The 16466-nt window shown below is 43.4% G+C and overlaps 1 protein-coding gene across 1 annotated transcript in view; it reads right to left on the bottom strand.

Annotated features, from left to right (window-relative positions):
- Positions 1-5676: 5676 nt before the first annotated feature.
- Positions 5677-16466, bottom strand: part of LOC115111639 (phosphatidylinositol 4,5-bisphosphate 5-phosphatase A-like) — a 38295-nt gene continuing 27505 nt past the window's right edge. The window contains exons 5-13 of the mRNA XM_029637910.2: positions 13122-13238; positions 11784-11959; positions 11376-11487; positions 11118-11227; positions 10788-10995; positions 10420-10557; positions 10185-10268; positions 8474-8578; positions 5677-8220 (exon numbers count right to left, since the gene is read on the bottom strand). Of these exons, the coding sequence (XP_029493770.2) occupies positions 7891-8220; positions 8474-8578; positions 10185-10268; positions 10420-10557; positions 10788-10995; positions 11118-11227; positions 11376-11487; positions 11784-11959; positions 13122-13238 (1380 nt within the window). The 3' untranslated portion in view covers positions 5677-7890. The remainder of the gene's footprint in view (positions 8221-8473; positions 8579-10184; positions 10269-10419; positions 10558-10787; positions 10996-11117; positions 11228-11375; positions 11488-11783; positions 11960-13121; positions 13239-16466) is intronic.

Raw genomic sequence — 16466 nt, 5'->3', positions numbered from 1 at the left:
GAGGGGTGGCCAGTCCTCTTCTGGATGTGTCGGGTGGAGATTATAACAGAACATGGCCAAGATGTTAAAATGTTCAACAGCAGACCGTTACATGTGGTACCCCTCCCTCATTCAATGCCATGCATGACAGAGATAAACGTCTACCTTGCCAGAAATTAGTTACTCATCCCAATTTAGGAGCAAAAAGTACACTGCGAGTGAAGTACAGTGCGGCTGAAAACCCTACAGAATTTCTGCCAACAAAATGTATTTGCAAAAAAAAGCATGTTGCATTTGAACGGAATCTGCAACATCATCTTTAGTTGGATACTTCTCTCATTCACTCATTGTCATTTGAGAAGAGCAGAGGAGGGCCATACAGTATGAGTCAACCGTCAATCCTATTATTATCAAGCCATTTGTTAATCCAAACATCCTGCTCCACATCAGCCACCCCAGTAGGAATGATAAAGCATATTTTGGGAGGGATTGTGCCTGGGTATGTGACTGACACACAATGGCACTGCCACGTTCACCACTGTCTCTAAACCAGCCCAATGTTGCATCAGGGAGAACAGAGAGCTGAGTTGTTCCATATAATTTCAACAAGTCATGACACCCACCCTCTTACATTGTTCCAAAATCATTTATGTTGTTATAAACAAGTTCGATTGGCATCCTATAACATTATTTTGTTTAAATTTAATTTTATCTAATTGATTGCACCAAATGTGACCATTTAAATGTATAGTATTCAGATCATATTCAATAAATATAATGCCCAACAATCCAATTCCTACCAATGAGTAAGACATGAGGAATCCCCCCCAAAATTCTAAAGCTACCACCGGACACCCAACACCCCATGCCAATCCAACCACAACAATCAGTATACAGTATCAGTTCTCTATGTTTGACAAATATGAAGCTGCGGATTGGAGTATTGCTTCTCCATACTATGTCCTTCTTTTACGCTTAATCTGTGTCCAGGAAATGTCCCCTTTGTGTGTGGTTTATTCCCTTCTAAAAATGTCTGGATTAGTTCTCTTCGACCATTCAGATAGAAATTGAGTGCTTTTGTTGCTTTCCTATGCACCAGCCAGTGCAACGGGATGAGTGAGAAGAATGAGACTATTCCTGGTGAACAAGCAAACCATTTGGCTACAGCAGTTCTAATAGTTTCAATGTCATGGTCTCTAATGGTCTTCAGTGGCAAAAGTCCCAAACACACATTACATAGTGTTTTGCAATGTTAATGGTATAGGGTTTAATGGTAAATGTCAATAATTGTAATACATATAAAACTGTTTCCTAATAATTTTATTGAAAAACATAAGACTGCCATGTAATGTATTATTTTATTAGAGTTGTCACAACATCTTAGTCGCTATCCCATTTCTCCATCAAAGTTTTGGGCTAGAAAACATCCTCATATGAGAATTGCACAATAGGGATAGCCCTTGCAGAGAGCGGCCACTTGTTGGACTATTCAAGGAGAGTTGGATTGAAGCGTTAGGTTGCTAAGAAAAGGAGAAACTGAGTTTATTTCATGGAGGACTGGCTACGCAAAGTTGCAAAAGGAAATGTGATATATTCAATAAACACGAGATACCAGAAAATGTATAAAATAGTGTGGCGGTATAGCAGGAACAGGGGCATCTAGTTGTCAAAACATGGTACTTTCACACTACTTGATGGTAACATTTTTATTTTACTAGACAAGTCAGTTAAGAACAAATTCTTATTTACAATGACAGCCTACCGGAGAACAGTGTGTTAACTGGCTTGTTCAGGGGCAGAACAACAGATATGTACCTAGTCAGTTCTGGGATTTGACCCAGCAACCTTTCGGTTACTGGCCCACCACTCTAACCACTATGCTACCTGCCACGCCAAATAATGGCAGTGACTTCAATTACACATTTCTCTGAACAGGGGAAGAAAATCATCACCAGATTCACAAGGAACACATTTCGTAGCACGGAGAAGCAATACTCCAAGCCACAGCTTCATACTAATTGTCAAACATAGAGAACTGATACTGTATACTGGTTGTTGGGGTGGGATTGGCGTATGGTGGGGGGTGTCCGTGGGTGGCTTTTGGCCATGTGTTTGATTTCCTCATGTCTTATTCATTGGTTGGAAGAACTTTGGATACTATATTTATTGAATATTACCTGAATCCTATAAATTAAAGTGGCCAATTCTGTTACAATCAATTAGTTGAATTTCTCTGAAATCAAATTACATTTCAACAAAATAATGTTTCAGGAATGTTAATTGTATCTCTTACTAACTACAGAAACGATTTCAGAACCATCTGAGATAGTGGGTATCGAAATCCTCTTTCTTGTTCCTTTTGAGGTGGAATGATCCTGGCAATCCCCCTACACACAGGTCTGAGAAAAATATCAAAGTAACTGAAGTCATTCTTATCAATAAAGCCAACAACGGTTACTCAACCAGTGTCCCATTTAGGTCTCTATTCAATCCACATTGCGTAAGTATAGCTTTACCGCGTGATTGAAATTCAAGATAGTCTTTGAAGAGGTAGGGTTTCAGTTGTTATTTTGGAAGATGGGCAGGAACTCTGCTGTCCTAGCTTCAAGCGGAAGCTTGTTCCACTATTGGGGTACTAGGACAGAGAAGAGCTTTGACTGGGCTGAGTAGGAGCTGCCCTCCCTTAGGGGTGGGAGGGCCAAGATTCCAACCATACCATGTTATTACACAAATGTTTAAAGGAAGTTTCATGAGCTTATGTAAGTGAAGTGATAATAATGCAAGTTTTTGCAGTGAGCATATCTGCCCTTAGGTCATTTAACTATGACTGTTGCATAAACCATTTACTTAAAAGCCATACAAAGTGCCATGTAGTCTGTTTCATCACCAGCGCTATCAGAGTACTATCAGAGTGCTTATTGACTTGTGGCCCGGACTTGCCCCTTACAGATGCCGTATCTTCATTTGATCATCCTGTTGTTGCAGAATTGTTCCTGCACAAGAAATGAAAACTAGTAGTGTATTCAAGGTTTAAAAAGGCTTCTAACGTTTGTAATTTCCACGTTCAAATTTCTGACTTGATTTGCCCTAACGGAAAATGTATCAACCTCTACAAAAAATGTCCATTAAATAGTCCCCATAACAATTCAAATTTTATGTTGCTGCAGGATTATTTTCAAATATAGATATGGCATCTATGCATGTATTCCAGCAACAGCATTAATTGTGGGGGTTTCTCAAAAACACATTCAATGGCACATTCAAAGTCCAACCACAAGCTATGATCTTTCCACAAACATGACATCATCTCTTACCATGACTTTTGCCCCGTAGCACTAACATCTGTAGCCATGAAATGCTTTGAAACGCTGGTCATGGCTCACATCAACACCATCATCCCAGACCCACTCCAATTCGAATACCGCCCCAACAGATCCACAGATGATGACAATCTCTATTGCCCTCCATGCTGCCTTTTCCCACCTGGACAAAAGGAACACCTATGTGAGAATGCTGTTCATTGACTACAGCTCAGCGTTCAACACCATAGTGCACTCCAAGGTCATCACTAAGCTAAAGACCCGGGGACTGAACACCTCCCTCTGCAACTGGATGCTGGACTTCCTGACGGGCCGCCCACAGTTGGTAAGGATAGGCAACAACATATCCGCCACACTGACCATCAACACGGGGCCCCTCAGGGGTGTGTACTTAGTCCCCTCCTGTTCACCCATGACTGCATGGCATCACACGACTCCAACACCACCATTACGTTTGCTGATGACACAACGATGATAGGCCTGATCACGGACAATTATGAGAGTGTGGTGCCAGTTCAACAACCTCTCCCTTAACATCAGCAAGACAAAGGAGCTGATCGTGGACTATAAGAAACAGAGGGCCGAGCACGCTCCCATTCACATCGACAGGGCTGTAGTGGAGTGGGTTGAGAGCTTCAAGTTCCTCGCAGTGTCCACATCACTAGACACATCAAAAGTAATGTGGACAAACACACCAACACAGTCATGAAGAGGGAATGACTACGCTTCTTCCCCCTCAGGAGGCTAAAAAGATTTGGCATGGGCCCTCAGATCATCCAAATGTTCTACAGCTGCACCATTGAGAGGATCTTGACTGGCTGCATCACCGTTTGGTATAGCAACTGCTCGGCCTCCGACCGCAAGGCACTACAGAGGGTAGTGCATACGGCCCAGTACATCACTGGGGCAAAGCTCCCTGCCATCCAGGACCTCTTTACCAGGCGTGTCAGAGGAAGGCCCTAGAAATTGTTAAAGACTTCAGCCATCCAAGTCATAGACTGTTCTCTCTGCTACCTTATGGCAAGTGGTACTGGAGTGCCAAGTCTGGGACCAAAAGGCTCCTGAACTGCTTCTACCCCCTAAGCAGTAAGACTGCTAAACAGTTAATCAAATGACTAGCCTGACTATTTGCAGTGACCCCTTTATATTTGCACTGACTCTCTTGCACCGCCTCTATGCAGACTCATTGGACTCTCCCCACAAACTCACACATACTACACTGACACTCCAACACACACACACATAGTTTACATACGACTACATACGCTCAAACACATAAAACACACACGCCTGCATTTTACGCCACACACACACACTTTTCAGACTCTTCACATACGTTGCTGCTATTGTTTATTATCTATCCTGATTCCCTAGTCACTTTTACCCTTACCTACATGTACATATTACATCAATTACCATAACTACCTCGTACCTCTGCACATTGACTCTGTACTGGTACTTCTCATATATAATCTCGTTATTGTATTGTGTTACTATTTCCTTTTGGCAATTTTTCTTACTTCTTAACTCTGCATTGTTGTGAAAGGGCTCATAAGTAAACATTTCACAGTAAAAATCTACACCTGTTGTATTCGGGGCATGTGAGAAATAAAATGTGATTTTATTTGGATTTAATTTGAAACCCATTGAAGAGGGCCATCCATAAGAGCAGAGTAAGGATATCAAGGACCTGGAAGGTTATATATGGAGGAATGGTCTAAGACCCCTACCAACGTCTTCTCCAATCTCATATAAAACATTCTAGAAAAAAGCTCAGTGTCATAATCCTTGCAGGGGGAGGGAGGGTGCTATAGAGTATTGCAAACCGGGGTGGCAATAATTTTGACCCATATCTTTTTAGATTTTTTAAATGACTTATTAAAACAAATCTCTGTCGGATTTTCTCTTTCAGCAATCTCTTTTAGCATACAATATAGCTCCGTTTTTGTATTATTTATTTTATACAGTCTTTTATGCTCATCTGTATTAAGGGTGGCAATAATTAACGACCTACTTTATACAGACTACAATGCGAGCAGAGTTGTGGGTCTTTAGGTTTAGGATACTATGTTGGAAACTAATGCTTTTTACAATGACTGTCGTAGACCTGACCTGGTTGTTTTTCAATAGCAACCAACACTGAAAGTGCCTCATAGCGTATTCTTCCTTTGTAAGATTTCTAGGGGTCTTCTCCCCTGCAACCAAACATCCCCAATACAATAAGGTGTCAGAGCATTTGATGTTTTATAAGAGAGCACATACAATACACTAAAACAACATCAAAGTAGTGCAATATAATTAGTTCCTTATCAGAGTGGTCAATGATATTTGATCTGGCTGACTGAAAACAAGAAAGACTCAGAGAGCAGACCAGCTGTACAGCTTGACAAGGAGTTTTATTTGATCTCTGAACAGCGTGTGTGTGTGTGACAGAGGTGTTGAGCTGGAAAGCAGAGGGTTTCCTCTGCCCTGACCCCAGCGGACGAGTCCACACACCACCCCCCAACATCAACATTCAACAACTAGCCAATTCATGCCTCTGACAATGTTGCTGTAATGTTGCCCAGATGTTTTAAGACAGTCTCCTCGGATCCCAATCACATACAAGCTTGCAGAGCCAATACAATGCACAAAACCTACTTTTGATCTGAAATCACAGATAAACCAAGTGAAAAGAGGTTGTTTATTTTTGCCTCCACATACAACTGTTGTGTGCATGAATAAATATAAAAGTAAAATAAATATAAAAACAATATGTATACACAATATAGCCTATTAAATTGAATAGAACTTTAACTTTAAACCCTTTTTCACCCACACTGGCCAGCAGAATTCAGGCTCTCTTTTGACACAAAATAAGAAAATAAATGCATAATGTTTAAGTATAATAATATTTTTGGGCATTGATTGTCATCTGTTCTCTATTTGATATTTGTCATTGACATACATAACCTACTCTCATTTTTTTTTAAACATATTAGAAGCTTTCAATAACATTTCTTAGTTACTATTCACATATTTTTCATTGCACGTATAGTATGGGAGCGTGACGTTGCCAAAGACTAAAACAACAAAGGACAATTCAACTTGATTTTCAGATCTAGTCTTTCCTTATCACCTTTTCTATAACCGTACTTTGGATCAATTTAGTTATATTGATTGATACACATAATCAATACATAACAACAACAACGACAAAAGACAAGTTCACTTGCACATATGCAGCACTGATCCTTTACCTTGGATGAGCTTCAAACTCTCTACATTGTATTTTGTATATTTTAAATAGGATGAAAATAATTGAATTGAATAAAATAAATACAAGTATTTCTTGTTGTTCTGCTAGCAAACTGTAGCTATATCTACCATATAATGTTGTGTTTACACTGTCATCATCACATGTTTTTCCTAACACTTCTCAACAGCTAAGTATCTTACAAAGAGGAGTCAAAAACAGCACTTTTAACAGCACAAAATCACAGTACCGGAATGTACAGTCCAGAAAACCATGCAAGCACATACACACATCACTATCAATCACACAGAAATACACACTCACTTCTGCAAACCCAAACTTTCATAAGACACACTCATACAGTGGCATACTTACATGAACACACACACAATGAGGTTACAGTACAACAGCACACACTGTCCTAAGCTAACAGCCCATAGGTACAAAGTGTTTAGGATGGCTCATTGGAGGTCACACGCTAACAATTCAACACATTACTACTAGTGACATAACAGTGTCTGCTAATCACCTTCACCCAAAGAGAAAAAGAGAGAGAGGGGACATAAGAAGAGAGATATAGAGATGGGGAGGGAAGGAAAGAGGACAACTGGGAACATCAGTAACCTGAAGGTGAACATTACAATTTTTTACCTTGTTTTTTCACCATGGCATTTAAGTGACCCATGCAGCCAGGCCTCAGGATAGTTTTACAAAGACCTGCCGCTCAGAGATGCACTCACAACTCACAAGGGGTTGCACATACTGTGACAAATGGTTTTGTCCATGGTAACCTGGTCCCTTAGAGAATGTATGTAGCAGTAGACACAATGCTGTATTGAAATGGAGGACAGGACCTGCTAAAGCAAATAGGGATTATTCCTATTTGCGAGGAATGTTCCCTTTGGGAGTCAAACTAATTGTTTGCCTCATCGGGAGACAGCATTTCCTCATGCTCACACACATGCTAATCAGCTGACTAAGCCACCAGGGCTGATATAGAGGGGGAAATATTATGCTTCTTCAAAATATCTGTGAAACAACTGCCGATATGGACCCCAAATGCATTTGGTAGCAATTTCCCTCTGCCTGGGATTTGGCAATGATTTGCCATGTAAGGACCTATTGAAATCAGCCAAAAGCTCCCTGTATGTTCTATGCCTGAGAGGGAAGAGTGAGAGAAAAATCACACAAGACAAAGTAGTCTTCCTGCATCAGAAGCCTAACCCCAGTTCTGAAACAAATGGCATCCGCAAATGTACATTTTCAATAAAGGAAACATACAATACAGTACAGTGCATCATGTATAAAGAAACCACACATAGTTGGTAATGGGAGAGCAGGATAACAGGGGCTCCATCACAACCCTGTATTTCCAGCCTCAGCTGAGACCTTCTCCCGATCCGTACCCTCTGGGGCATTGCCAGAGGCAGAACCTTCAGTGGTGTTGTGGGCCAAGCCAGGCTGCAGCTTGAGGCCCTTCATTTCGGGCAGAGCAGGGCTGCCACTGCGGCTACGGCTGTGGCTGGGACTGCGGCTTTGGCTGTGCCGTGTTCTGTGCTTCTTTTTCCGGGGGCTGGGACTGCGGGACTTGGTCTTCATACCGTCCACTGTGCTGTCGTCCTCAGAGGTGAAGTCAGAACTGTCGTCAGAGGGGCTACCGGCGGGGCTGGAGGTGGGCAGCTGGATCTGCAGAGGAGAGAAGATGGAAAGGAGGTGGAGGAGGAAGAGAGAGAAAGAAGAGACGATCAAGAAAATTAGAGCATAGGGGAGTAGCATAGGAAAAGGGTGTAGATCCAAATTAAGAAGAGGAGGACAAGGGGGAGGAAAGGGTGTGGAAGAACCAAAGGAGAGTTAAATTACCAATCCCATCATAGTTCAGTGCTCCCATTATACCTCAACATTTGATATATTTACCATAAAACCAGAGCATTGTAGGTACCTGAAAAGGCTCTGTCACACCCACGAGGGTGCTCGTGTTGTTGCTATAGTAACACAAAATAAAGTCTCCTGAGCCCTTGGGCAATTCTTCCTCAGTAAAGGTCACCTGTAGAGGTAAAGACAGGAAGACAGGGAGAGAGAAGAGAAGAGTCAAAACAAACAAAGATACTTAGACAAGGTTCTCCAGTTCATTTATGGGTTTCATATTATACAGTTGAAGTCGGAAGTTAACATACACCTTAGCCAAATACATTTGAACTCAGTTTCACAATTACTGACATTTAATCTTTGTAAAAATTCCCTGTCATAAGTCAGTTAGGATCACCACTTTATTTTAAGAATGTGAAATGTCAGAATAATAGTAGAGAGAATTATTTCTTTCAGCTTTTATTTCTTTCATCACATTCCCAGTGGGTCAGAAGTTTACATACACTCAATTAGTATTTGGTAGCATTGCTTTTAAATTATTTAACTTGGGTCAAACGTTTTGGGTAGCCTTCCAAAAGCTTCCCACAATAAGTTGGGTGAATTTTGGCCCATTCCCCCTGACAGAGCTGGTGTAACTGAGTCAGTTTTGTCAGCCTCCTTGCTCGCACACGCTTTTTCAGTTCTGCCCACACATTTTCTATGGGATTGAGGTCAGGGCTTTGTGATGGCCACTCCAATACCTTGACTTTGTTGTCCTTAAGTCATTTTGCCACAACTTTGGAAGTATGCTTGGGGTCATTGTCCATTTGGAAGACCCATTTGCGACCAAGCTTTAACTTCCTGACTGATGTATTGAGATGTTGCTTCAATATATTCACATAATTTTACTTCCTCATGATGCCATCTATTTTGTGAAGTGCACCATTCCCTCCTGCAGTAAAGCACCTCCACAACATGATGCTGTGCTTGGGGCGGCAGGGTAGCCTAGTGGTTAGAGCGTTGGACTAGTAACCGAAAGGTTGCAAGTTCAAATCCCGAGCTGACAAGATACAAATCTGTCGTTCTGCCCCTGACAGTTCTATTTTTGTTTCATCAGACCAGAGGACATTTCTCCAAAAACTATGATCTTTGTCCCCATGTGCAGTTGCAAACCGTAGTCTGGCTTTTTTATGGCTGTTTTGGAGCAGTGGCTTCTTCCTTGCTCAGCGGCCTTTCAGGTTATGTCTATATAAGACTTGTTTAACTGTGGATATAGATACTTTTGTATCTGTTTCCTCCAGCATCTTCACAAGGTCCTTTGCTGTTGTTCTGGAATTGTTTTTCACTTTTCGCACCAAAGTACGTCCATCTCTAGGAAACAGAACACGTCTCCTTCCTGAGCAGTATGATGGCTTTGTGGTCCCATGGTGTTTGTACTTGCATACTATTGTTTGTACATATGAAGGTGGTACCTTCAGGCTTCAGGCGATTGGAAATTGCTCCCAAGGATGAACCAGACTTTTCTAAGCTGTTTAAAGGCACAGTCAACTTAGTGTATGTAAACTTCTGAACCACTGGAATTGTGATACAGTGAATTCTAAGTGAAATAATCTGTCTGTAAACAATTGTTGGATAATTACTTGTGTCATGCACAAACCGACTTGCCAAAACTATAGTTTGTTAACAAGAAATTTGTGGAGTGGTTGAAAAACAAGTTTTAATGACTCCAACCTAAGTGTATGTAAACTTCAGACTTCAACTGTATATATATTATACACATATTATATATTAAAAGTCGCCCTTACCTCGTGTTCTACTCTATGGTAATCTGCCTCCTCCTGCTTGGCCCACACATAGCCTACATAGTCCTTATGGTGTTTGAATCCCACCTTGGGAGGCAAAGGCAACACCAATTCCTGATTTAAAAAAAACTTAATGCCTTAGCTAATTATTACTTTATCAATAAACATTATCTGGAATACTTCAAACGTCGTTAAACATTGAAATCAGCACTAGAAGGTTAAGAGGAAGAGTGAGTACCTTGTACAGCCCAATCCAGTCCCAGGAGCTGCGTGCGAAATTAGGTGCAGCTTTGAATGTGCACGTGGCGTCTGCAATGCTGTTCCACTCATCCTCCACCATGATTGTCACCAGTGGCATGTCCACCTTATAGGGGAACTACACACAGCATTCTGAACATCAATATCATCATGGTATACAATCAATAGAACACAACATCAACAACAAAATCTCTCTGTGATAACACAGCATCAACATACTGTCTGTATCTGTCACTACCATGGTTATCCCAGTTTATTACAGGTTTCGGGCAAAGTTATGTGCATGTCACAGCTCAGGTGACAAGTAGGACGTGTGGGGGAAAGAGAGGGAGAGGGGCTGTGTCTCACCTGGAGGGTGAAGATGGAAGAGACAGGCTTGTGGTCGCTGACCATGTACTCCATGTGACTGCGGTAGAAGTGCTGGGTGACCTTGGTCCCGCTGCTCAGTCCTGACACAGAGCCTCTCTTCCCAGCATTAGGGGCCTGCCCAAAGGGAGCTGTGGCCCTCAGACGCCACAGGATCCTGTCTGTCCACGCAGGCTTACGCTTCTTCCCACTGAGAGAGAGAGAAAGATAGAGAGAGCAGGGAGGGTAAGAACTGTGATGATCAGAACACTCATCTCATTACATTTTTAAGTCAAAGAGCTGCAAGGTGGACCCCCCCATGTCATCACAAACCTTGTATCATATGTATCTGTCCCCACGTCAAACTTGTAAGTAGGGGGGAATTTGAGAGGTCCCTCCAGAAAGCCCACCAGCACCGTCTCGCTGTCTTTGGCCATGTTCAGCTGTAGAATTGGGGATAACAATTAATAATGTTAAAATTAAGTGTCTCTGTTATTTTGGTCTTTGTATGCCCTCTAGTGGCATCGTCTATGCATTACAAGCTCCGTTAAAGACCGTGTCATGGGCCTTTATCTTGAACAGGCATCTCACCTGGTCTTTCTCCCACAGCATGGTGAGTTTATTGTTATCAATGGCTGTTTTCACTGCCGGAATCTCCAGTTCATCAATGCGGAAATTCAGATCTCCAAACCAGAACACCACACTGTAGAGGAGGAGAAAAGTATGGAATGGATTGAGGACAGAGCGGAACTGCAAAGACGCCTTTTTAATGATAAGGTATGTCCTCTAGATCACACAAAATATATTTTGTAGGTATATCGATGGCAAAATGAGGTACTTATTTTAGTGTAACCGTAACTATAGCCTCTATATCTTTTCTGGATAAAAGGGAGGTGGACCGCTCTGAGCATGCTTTCTTATGTGTTTGTTTAATTGTGCAAGTGCCTGGATGGAAACTTAAGTGGGTGGGTGTGTGCGTCCATATGTAGAGTGACTAACTCGTGGTCGAGCACCCCTGTGGCAGCCTGGCCTTCAAACTGCTGCTGCTGCAAGATGCTCTCAAAGTCCTCCATGCGCTGCTCAGAGTTCTCCATGTGGGCCGGCAGGTGGCAGTTCAGGAAACAGATGGTGTGACCGAACACAGACATGCGCGCACTCACACCCCCTTTATTACCCTACAACAAGAATGGAGAAAGGAGAGGGAGAGAGAGAATAAAGGAAGGGGTAGAGTGAGAGAAAAGGAGAGAAACAGAAGAAGGTTGAAGATTGGGGACAGGAGCAGAAGAATGGCAGGATTAGTATGATGGGATAAAACATTCCATTTGCAATCCGAGAGAATAAATAGTATGAATAGTAGCCTAGCCTATGAAATATGACCCCCGGTGCGTAAACATATCTGAGGGCAGGAAGTTTGCGGATACATTCATGACTAGTGAATGGCATGATCAATATTTCACGTGCAGCTATCTGTGTGAATGAAGGCAGGATGGAGCTGTGTGGTTCCTCCTGCTGCTCTCCCTCTACAGCTCTGACCTACTAAAAAACAAGAGATGACACAGCAGAGGGAGACCTGCAGAATGTGCTGATGCTTATCTGAGTTCATACAGGGAAGACAATAGAGACTTCACAGTGCATTACTACATGGAACTCTATGTATCTCTCAGTAAGACAGGCAGACAGATCCCCCCCTGCCTGCACACTTTGATCAACTGCATGGGATTTCATTAGCCTTAAAGGGTACACAGATTATTTTAACTTCTTAAAGAGTAGATTCAATAAAGCATGTTTTCTAATGTTTACATATCTAAATAAATTATCTGGGGAGTGTTTAAGGCTTTGAACCATAAAAACATTATCTTTGGAAATACTAAAGCACCACCTTGTGGACATCAGAGGTATGGAGGGAGCAGAGGTATGGAGGGAGCACAGATATCCATACAAGCTTTGGGTACAGCCTGCCCCCCAAAACCCTTCCTGCTAAACCCTTCCTACTAATTGATGAACAGTAAGGGAAACAAAGAGGCCAACAGAAGCAAACCTCGAGGCAGGTCATTTTTCATCATTAGCACTGTCTGGCTGTCCTTACACTAACTGGCTGTGTGGAGGTTAAGGTTGGGTCAGTTCTGAATGTGAATTTCAGTTCAGTAATGCTGGCATGCCATTTTACTCTATCTGGCCTAGAGTGTTGAGTCTTCATTGGTGTGGCTGTTTGACTGTGGGTCAGTTCTGTCATTTAGGTGTGCTTCTATGTCACTTGGTCAGTAGGATGGGTCCGTTCTGTTAGTTGGTTATGGTTCTCAGTCAGTTGGATGAGGTCTCAACGGGCAGTTGTCTCACCCAGTAGCCCCCCAAGCCAGTGCGGGTGGTCTCTGTCTGCACCCCTCGGAGGAAGGGGAGGTGGTAGTACTTAGCAAACACCAGCAACAACACCCCCTGCATCCGCTGAGACGTCACCTGAGAGAGGGACCAACAGAGAGGGAGAGAGAAAATATTAGTGATGGTGGTGGTGGTAATTTGTGTCCTGCTACCATTCAGGGGATAATTATTACTGTAATCTGTAAGCAAAGGAACACTTCTGTTTCATATAGCTAATTCTACACTCAGTTGCCAGTTTATTAGATACACAACCCCGTTCACGAAAATGGTTCGCTCCTATAGACAGTGAGTCACGTGGCCGGGGCTTGCTATATAAAGCAGGCAGGCATCCAGGAAGTTACTTTTCGATTGAACGTTAAAATGGGCAAAACGAGTGACCTAAGCGATGTTGAGCATGGTCGCATGCTCAACGTCACATGACAAGGAACTCGTCGTTCCTTGTCATGGATGGGCTATTGTCATGGATGGGCTATTGTCATGGATGGGCTATTGTCTTGGATGGGCTATTGTCTTGGATGGGCTATTGTCTTGGATGGGCTATTGTCTTGGATGGGCTATTGTCTTGGATGGGCTATTGTCATGGATGGACTATTGTCTTGGATGGGCTATTGTCTTGGATGGGCTATTGTCTTGGATGGGCTATTGTCTTGGATGGGCTATTGTCCTGGATGGGCTATTGTCTTGGATGGGCTATTGTCTTGGATGGGCTATTGTCCTGGATGGGCTATTGTCTTGGATGGGCTATTGTCTTGGATGGGCTATTGTCTTGGATGGGCTATTGTCATGGATGGGCTATTGTCTTGGATGGGCTATTGTCTTGGATGGGCTATTGCAGCTGGGTTTCACTCCTATCAGCTAAAAACAAGAAGAAGCAGCTCCAGTGGGCACACGATCACCAACTCTGGAAAATTGAGGAGTGGAAAAACATTGCCTAGTCCGACGAATCACGGTTCCTGTTGCTGATGTCAGAGTCAGAATTTGACGTAAGCAGCATCAGTCCATGACTCCATCCTGCCTGGTGTCAACAGTACAGGCTGGTGGCGGTGGTGTAATGGCATGGGGAATGTTTTCCTAGTACACGTTAGGTCCCTTGATACCAATTGAGCAACGTTTGAACGCCACACCTTGTAGAATCCATGCCCGAAAAATTCAGGCTGTCCGACCTGTGAATTAGCTGGGTGTACCTAATAAACTGGCCGCTGAGTGTATATAAGCAACCTGTCTGTGCTGTCTGTCTGAAGCCTGCTAACTGTATGCCTTTCCGTCTCTGTGTACCAGTGATGTCTCTCTCTTTCCTCCTCTCTCTCTCCTCACATTTGCATTGTGCCCTGCAGGATCCAGTGGCCCAGCTCTTCCTCTGTTTTGCATGAAGCAGTGAACATAAAGGAGGCCATAGCCAGCGGTCTAACCTCTCTGTCTAAACAGTAAACCCATGTGAGGGAAAAACATGGTGCCTGATTTTACAATACTGCACTGTGGAATACATGTTACAGCAGTACACAGTAAGTATGTACTCCCAATGATCACATTGAGCCTCCCAGCCTGCATTTATATTTAATTGGTCTAGACTCTAGGTAATAAAGTGATTTATTCACTATCTATTAACAGATCCATGGACGATGCAATCGCCATCTCAGTGCACACCTTCCTATCCCACCTGGACGAGAGGAATACCTATGTAAAAATGCCTTTCGAATACAGCACAGCCTTCAACAACATAGTGCCCTCCAAGCTCATCACTAAGCTCAGGGCCCTGGGTCTGAACCCCTCCTTGTGCAGCTGGGTCCTGGACTTCCTGATGGGCCCTACCCCAAGTGGTGAAGGTAGGCAACAACACCTCCGCCACGCTGATCCTCAACAAGGGGGCCCCACAGGGGTGCGTGCTCAGCCGCCTCCTGTACTCCCTGTTCACCCACTACGTGGCCATGCGTGTATCCAACTCAATCATCAAGTTTGCTGACGACACAACAGTGGTGGGCCTGATTACCAACATCGACGATACAGCCTACAAGGAGGAGCTGAGTGCCTTGGTGGAAAATAATCTCTCCTTCTATATTACATTTTTGCCTGTGATTTGTCTCAGAAAAACAAAATGTTTGATTGTTTGATACGTCCACCAAAATATCAATAAAGGTAGCCTAGGTAATAGTCTGTTTCTGCTCTCTTGCCAACTCCAATTATGGAATTGTCATGCCAAACAAAATGATAGCAATGGAGTTGGCAAGAGCACAAATAGATATGGGACCAAGCTACAATAGAGGACAAAAACTCCATAATGCCCTCAAACACCATAGTCCCCTCAAACACCATAGTGCCCTCAAAGCTCATCACTAAGCTAAGAACCCTGGGACTAAACACCTCCTTCTGCAACTGGATCCTGGACTTCCTGAAGGGCTGCCCCCAGGTGGTAAGGGTAGGCAACAACACCTCTGATACGCTGATTCTCAACTCTGGGATCCCTCAGGGGTGCGTGCTTAGTCCCCACCTGTACTCCCTGTTCACCCATGACTGCGTGGTCAAGCATTACTCCAGCACCATCATTAAGTTTTCTGACGACACAGCGGTGGTAAGCCTGATCACCAACAACAATGAGACAGCCTATAGGAAGGAGGTCAGAGATATGGAAGTGTGGTGCCAGGACAACAACCTCTCCCTCAATGTGATCAAGACAAAGGAGATGATCATGAACTACAGGAAAAGGAGGGCCGAGCACGCCCCCATTCTCATCGATGGGGCTGCAGTGGAGCAGGTTGAGAGTTTCAAGTTTCTTGCTGTCCACATCACCAACAAACTAACATGGTCCAAACACACCAAGACCATCATGAAGAGGGCACAACAACGCTTATTCCCCCTCAGGAAACTGAAAAGATGTGGCATGGGTCTTCAGATTATCCAAAAGTTCTACAGCTGCACCATCGAGAGCATCCTGATTGGTTGCATCACCGCCTGGTATGGCAACTGCTCGGCCTCCGACCGCAAGGCGCTAGATAGGGTAGTGTGTACAGCCCAGTACATCACTGGGGCCAAGCTACCAGCCATTTACGACCTCTATACCAGGCGGTGTCAGAGAAGGCCCTAAAAATTGCCAAAGACTCCAGCCACCCTAGTCATAGACTGTTCTCTCTGCTACCGCATGGCAAGCGGTACTGGAGCGCCAAGTCTAGGTACAAAAGGCTTCTTATCAGCTTCTACCACCAAGCCATAAGACTGCAGAACAGCTAATCAAATGGCTACCCGGACAATTTGCATTGATACCCCCCCCCTTTTGTACGCTGCTGCTACTCGCTGTTTATTATCTATTATCTA

This window comes from Oncorhynchus nerka, linkage group LG27 (assembly GCF_034236695.1).
Source record: "Oncorhynchus nerka isolate Pitt River linkage group LG27, Oner_Uvic_2.0, whole genome shotgun sequence".
Classification (NCBI taxonomy): Eukaryota; Metazoa; Chordata; class Actinopteri; order Salmoniformes; family Salmonidae; genus Oncorhynchus; species Oncorhynchus nerka.
The sequence above is the reverse complement of the archived record's forward strand: the minus strand, read 5'-3'. Positions and strand labels throughout refer to the sequence as shown.